The sequence below is a fragment of the Salvia hispanica genome, chromosome 1, assembly GCF_029641045.1.
Source record: "Salvia hispanica isolate PSC_SH4W2 chromosome 1, Shi_PSC_v1, whole genome shotgun sequence".
Taxonomy (NCBI): domain Eukaryota; kingdom Viridiplantae; phylum Streptophyta; class Magnoliopsida; order Lamiales; family Lamiaceae; genus Salvia; species Salvia hispanica.
In genome coordinates this window covers 35,231,814-35,237,981 of record NC_142692.1, presented here as the reverse complement: position 1 = coordinate 35,237,981, position 6,168 = coordinate 35,231,814, and the positions used below count along the sequence as shown (strand labels likewise).

Here is a 6,168-nt window from a genome sequence, read left to right as displayed (position 1 = left end):
AGGAATCACGCGGCTCGCGATCTCGACGTGTCTTCGCGCATCACCAAATCGATGGCTGTTCTGCGTTTGTAAGTGAGGTAGATTTGAAGAAATGAACCATGGCTTAATCTTTTTTCTTGATCATTTCTAATGAAATTGGTAGTTTTTGTCACAGTTTGCCAATCTTTCGTATTATGTTTTGAATTCTTTTGTACAATGATGCAATTTGTCTACTCATTCAATTTTACCAAATCAAGATCAATAAAGCCATAAAAAATCTCAAGTTGTGAAAACAGTGCAGAATCTTTATATTAAGACTAGTAAACAAAATACAACAAGGAATTATTGCAATAAACACAGATACATTCCAAAAATGGGAAGAAAAAAATGTTCAATCAATACAAAAGAAAAACAAAAGTTATTTACCTGCAACTAAATACTTTCTTCACAAACTATATTGATTCCAAATTCATCAAGAGATGTTTGCAAAGATACCGGAGAAGTTTGGGATCTTGTCCACGTGCTTCAACGCGCGCTCGGCAATCTGCCGGGTCCGGAAGTCTCCGTGCTGGAACAGGTCCACGAGGGCCGTGCTGACATTGGGATCGCCCGACACTTCGTAGGCGATCTCTTCGTTCCTCAGCAACCTCTCGACGGCCCAGACGGCCCTCCTTCTCAGGCTGTCCGTCCGTTTCTCAAGCAGCACGTCGAGTATAGGCTTCACTCCTTCGGCATCGAGCAACGCATGGACGCCCTCGTCTATGTCCACTCCGTCGTCCAACAAGGTGCATACAGCCGCGAGCGATGCCTCCACCACGTTCTCCTTGGTGTGGTCGAGGAGCGCGACGAGCTTGTCCACGGCCTGCCCTTCCAAAAGGCAGAACGTCTCTCTCAACGAGCACTTGCCGAGGTGGACCTTGCAGAGTCCGGTGATGACCGGAGGCTTGCTCAGGCAAGAGAAGACCGAGACGCAGAAGCCCGGAGGGACGGACTCCGGCAGCTTCGTCAGGTTCTTCGATTCTTGCGATAGGTTTTCCAAGGCCATTGCGGACACCATCTGCACGTTGTCGAGGCCGTTCATTTGAAGGAGGTCGATGAAAAGGGCGGCGAGGTTGTGCTCAATGCAAAGTGCACGGGCGGCACCTGACTCATCGGATAGGGCGAATGTGATTCTCGATAGAACCTTGACGATCCCCTCGAGATACGGAGTCATGAACCGGCTCCCTCGGGTCTCGCCTTGCCGGATTCTCGTTATTCTCGAGATGAAGAGCTCAAAAGCGCCCTCGTCTAACATCTGTCTCGTCAGGCCAGCGTCTCTCTCCGGGAGATCGGCTAATAGCCCGGCCGCCGCAGCCTGCTCCTCCGTTATCGCCACATTCTCCGACGTCACTCGGATCAGGCTACCGAGCTGTCCCGAGGCGCCGCGCAAGCAGTCGGCCAGCTCCGGCCCCATGTGCGGTGAGAGGTTCTGAAGAAGCTTGATCGAGGCGAGCCTCAGATCTCGCTGAGGCGCCTCGACGAACTGCACCAAGCTGATGAGAGCGCCGGAGCTTTTGATGGCGGAAACGACGCTGTACACGGTGGAGGGCGAGCTGGTGAGCCCTACGAGCACTTGGAGAAGCTTGCACCCAATCGCAGGGCCTGTGTTGCTGATGAGATGGAGGAGGTTATGGATGATCTCCTCCGACACGAGGACCTGGTGGTCCGGCCCAACCTCGATCGAGTCAAAATCGTAACCCGAGTTCACTACATTCGCAAGAATCGTTGCGGAAACCTCCTTCAGCCGCATCGGCAGCTGCTTGGCCCCGACGGTCAAGAGATCCTTGACGAGGGGCGGAAGGATATCCGCCTCAATCAGGACCTTCGCGCTCGTGTCATCCGACGAGATCTGGTTCAAAGCCTTCAACGCGGCCTCCCTCGACTTCACATCGCTACTGTTCATCAGATTGATCAGTGAGAAGCCAGCCGTCCTCGCCACGAAGACCTTCACCTCATTGTTCAGCACCAGCTCACCGAGCAATGCTGCCATCGACAGTTTGGTCTCTGCGGATCCTGCAAGAGATCAAAACCACAACACGAGTTAACCTCCGACGAGAGTCGAGGAATGGAATATTAATAGAACGCACACCTTCGAGTAGCAGGTGCAGAAGGGGCTGCAATCTGCCACACTCGGCCATCTGTCGCACGTTGTTCTCACAATGAGCGAGGTTTTCCAGCGTCCGTTCAGCCCTGTCGACGGTCAAGACATTTTCCGAGTTGCTGCTAGCCATCCCTACCAATATGAGAATAGCTCCATTTACTGATCCAATCTTCTCACAGAGTCTCTCTGATTTAGAGAGCTCATACAGCAGAGCAACAGCTTCTTCTCTCTCCTTCGACTGCTCGTGCGACAGGAACTTCACCACCGTTCTTACCGTGTCGCCCTCTGCCATTATATCCTGCAAAACCACAACACCATGAGCCAATGGAAAAACCAACTGAGGTAAGCAACTAAAACGCAACAAATGTTAACCTCCGACAACCTTATTATCAGGGTCGTCCTCCACCACGATCCGAATCGTTTCCAGAGCCTTGCACCGGACCCTCCGGCTGCTGCTCTTCAGTACGTCGACAATCATGGGTATCAGCTCCGCGTGGCGGACCACATGCTTGTTCGAGTGGCTTTTCAGGCAGAGGTCCTGGACGAACTTCAGAGCCAGTATGATATCACTCTCCGGGGTCGACAGGGATAAGGATCTACGAGCCATGTCGATCTGAGCCGCCTCGTTCCTCGCGTTCCATTCCTCAATCGTGTTCCTCAACGCTATGCTCGGATTTAGCTCTGTGCTTCTCAACTCCCTCAGCGTTAACGGGCACACCAGCTTCCTCCCGTTCTCCCGGCACTCCTTGAACCACTTCTCGATGGCCTCTCTCTCGAATGTCTGCCCGTTCTCCAAGGTCACAGGATCTCGCATCACCTGCTTCGTCAAGGGGCATATGAATGCGTCGTAGATCGGCTCAAGATGTAATCTGTCGAAATGGTGGCTGTCATCTGACTGCCCCCCCTGCTCGTAGCTCGAGTCCCAGTTTCCTGCCATAGAAGCCTAGAGAAAGGAAAGAAAACAAAATTATCAACACAAGAAACACTTCATTACATCGTTCCACCTCGATTATTCATGCAGTCCTAGCTCCTATCGTGCCTACAAAACTCATGCTTGGGTTCATATCCATCAAAATAACCACAAAAATCACTTAAATAAGCATGTAAGATATCAACAAACGCATATTGACATAAAACATAACAATCTGTCACGCATGATACAAATTAAAGCGCATACATAGTCCTATTACGCCTAGGATATTGGTAACAGAGCTCGTGATCGGGTTTTAGATCATCCCCGAATGGCCAAACACAAGACAAGAAGTAAATTTTACTCACATCAATCCTAACTTTCATGTACACACCTTAGCACTATTCTCAAGGTGAAGATTTTCTTATAAAAGCCACTTCACATTACATTCTTTCACTACGATTTCCAGCTCGAATCGCGTGTTCTAGTTCCTACTCCAGTCCACCTAAGATACTTACTGATAGTCTAGATCCGCCACTAAACAACAAGAAAATGAGCACAAAACAAATAAATCCTAAACTTTCATCTATTCATAATAAATTCACTAGGAATCAACTATGATCACTTATTGCAATAGCTAATTCAACACCAATTCAAAGCAAAATTGCAAGAATTCTCAAAATCAAGCTGACCTAAAACCCTAAATTAAACTAGAGCACCAATCCAACCCCACAAGCTCAAAATCAAGAAACTCCCAATCCAATCCAACCAAATCAAAACATTCAATCAAAACCCCAAAAAAGCTACAATCTTGCAAGAAAACACAGATCCATTACCTCGAAAAGGTCACAGCTTTGGTGGGCGCAGAAAAATCCCAAATCGGTGCAACAAAAAGGTCAAGAAAATTGAGGCCACTTGCGAAAAATCAAAACTTCAGATTCCTCCATGAATCTTGAATCATGGAGCGGAGATGGGAAAGGAGAAGAGGTGGCAGCTGTTGGAGAAAAGGTGAAGGGAAAAGACAAAGGGGAAGAAAACAAGAAAGATCGTTTTGTTGGAGTGTTATCTGATTATTAAAGTTGAACTACAGTGATACAGATTTCAATCAACTGAATGATTTGTTTAAAGGTAATAATAGGTGGAAACAAAGGTAATAATAGGTGGAAGTGTGAGTTGACTGCGAAATGAGTAGTCACTTATTCTTTGTTAACTGCTTTTTTTCTTTTTTATGAATGTTATACCAACGTAGAGCTGTGACGAATTGATTAGAATTTAGTTGTCGGATTTCTTTAAATGGGAAAATTAGTTAGGCGTTGGTCTATTTTGGTAGTAATTTCTTTGATTTGTGAACATGGCTAAGGGAGGAATTTGTGGGACAAGATTATTTGGTATTTGAATAAAATAAAAACACAATATTCATTCTAGAGGATAATAGTTATTGAAAATGAAATTGATGTATTTTGGTCAAATTTTAATTTGTTATATGATCTTTATAATTGAAATTGTATTAAATTATAATTTTTCTAAATTATTCCATACATAGATGAAATGATTGAATAAAGTGAATATTCTTGATTTAATATTCTCAAAGGTCATAAAACAAACCATTATTTGCTAGTGCACATTTAAATATACTTGTATTAAAGAAACACTTGATTTATGCTTAAAATCCATCCACAAAATATCATGATTTGACTATGTTAGATAAGAATACAATAAATCCATTTTTTTTTTATCTGTGTAAGAGCACTCCCAATGGCACTCCTTTATTTCTCCCTTATTTCTCCCTAACTCCTGCCACATCAGCGCCACATCAGCATCACATTTTATCCCCAGTTTTTAGCCAACTGCTACATTGGTTTCTCCCTTATTTCTCCCTAACTCAACATTTCATTTTTACATCATTATTTTTTATATTATTTAATTTTCCCTACAAATATATTTAATAAATAGACTAATAATGAACAATTCATCGTTGTATTAATCATTGGAAAATATAATACAACGAGAAAAAAAAAACTACAAATAAAAAACGCAAATAAACAAAGATTTTAAAAAAAAAAAACTAAGACGGAGGGGCCGGAGGGGCGTCGGGATCGAGGCCCATCGTAATCTGCAGGCTTTGGATGCATTTCCAGAGGGCCGCCTTTTCTTCAGGGGTCCCGCCGCCGGTGAAGTACAGCGTGTACATCTGCGCCGGAGGAGTCTGCAAAGGAGACGGACCCGCGTATGGAAGTTGGCCGGGAGGAGAACCCATCGCCAACAACGAGTGCATCCACTGCTCGTTTGCTTCATCCGTGTTGGGAATTTGTGAACTCGACTCTTTCCCCTTACCCTTACCCTTACCCGAGCGGGAATTTTTCTTCCAAAAGCTCATAATTTTTGGAAGATTGATGAAGATTGAAGATTGGGAGAAGAGATTGAAAATGGAGAGAATGAAGATTGTGGGTGATGAATGGAGGAAGTGGAGGAAATATTTATAGGGGTGGGATGTAAAAATAGCCGTTGGGCCGAAAAAAAAAAATAAATTAAATATCGCCGATTTATCGCCGAGCGTCGCCCACAGTGGCCGGCGATCGCTCGGCGATAATCCGGCGAAAAAAACGCCGCTTGGCGTAAAATCGGTAGGATTTTCGCCGAAAAATCGCCGAAATCCTCCCAATGGCCGGCGATAAGTCGGCGATATCCGGCGATTTTTCGCCGGATTTTCGCCACCCCCATTGGGAGTGCTCTAACACATGTTAAACATTAATGTTTTTTGTTAAAGTCTAATTCCGGCGGCAGACAATTATTAATTGATAAAATTGTAAATAAATTACTCCCTCCTTCCCATGTTACTTGCACTTTTACTTTTCGGCACGTCACAAACTCCTTAAATTTTTTATAGTTTAAGTTAGAATTAATGCATTTAATTAATATGTTAGTTTAAGTTAAGAGGTCCTTTATTAAGTGACGTCTCATTACACTTAAAATTCTAACTTAATTATACAAAAAAATCAATCTTAAATTTATGGCCTAAAATGAAAAGTACGAGTAGCATGGGACTGGGACGGAGGGAGTACTAGGATTTATCATTCCTAATTAAAATCACAACAAAACAGTTATTTTTTTTGTGCAAATTCGCTTAGCCCATGATTAT

The 6,168-nt window shown here is 44.4% G+C and overlaps 1 protein-coding gene across 1 annotated transcript; it reads right to left on the bottom strand.

Annotated features, from left to right (window-relative positions):
- Nucleotides 1–263: 263 nt before the first annotated feature.
- On the bottom strand, nt 264–4,151 carry LOC125222532 (U-box domain-containing protein 44-like). Its single transcript, XM_048125200.2, has 4 exons — nt 3,866–4,151; nt 2,502–3,062; nt 2,108–2,417; nt 264–2,031 (listed from the first exon to the last, which is right to left on the bottom strand). The coding sequence occupies exons 2-4, from the start codon at nt 3,054–3,056 to the stop codon at nt 452–454; spliced, it is 2,445 nt and encodes an 814-aa protein (XP_047981157.1). The 5' UTR covers nt 3,057–3,062; nt 3,866–4,151; the 3' UTR covers nt 264–451.
- Between the last annotated feature and the right edge of the window lie 2,017 nt (nt 4,152–6,168).

Excerpts from the sequence above, each read along its gene's own strand:
- LOC125222532 (XM_048125200.2), bottom strand. The coding sequence starts at position 3,056 with ATGGCAGGAAACTGGGACTCGAGCTACGAGCAGGGGGGGCAGTCAGAT. Across the intron at positions 2,418-2,501 it reads AGGACGACCCTGATAATAAG|GATATAATGGCAGAGGGCGA; the intron begins GTTGTCGGAGGT and ends GTGGTTTTGCAG. Across the intron at positions 2,032-2,107 it reads TCTGCACCTGCTACTCGAAG|GATCCGCAGAGACCAAACTG; the intron begins GTGTGCGTTCTA and ends GATCTCTTGCAG.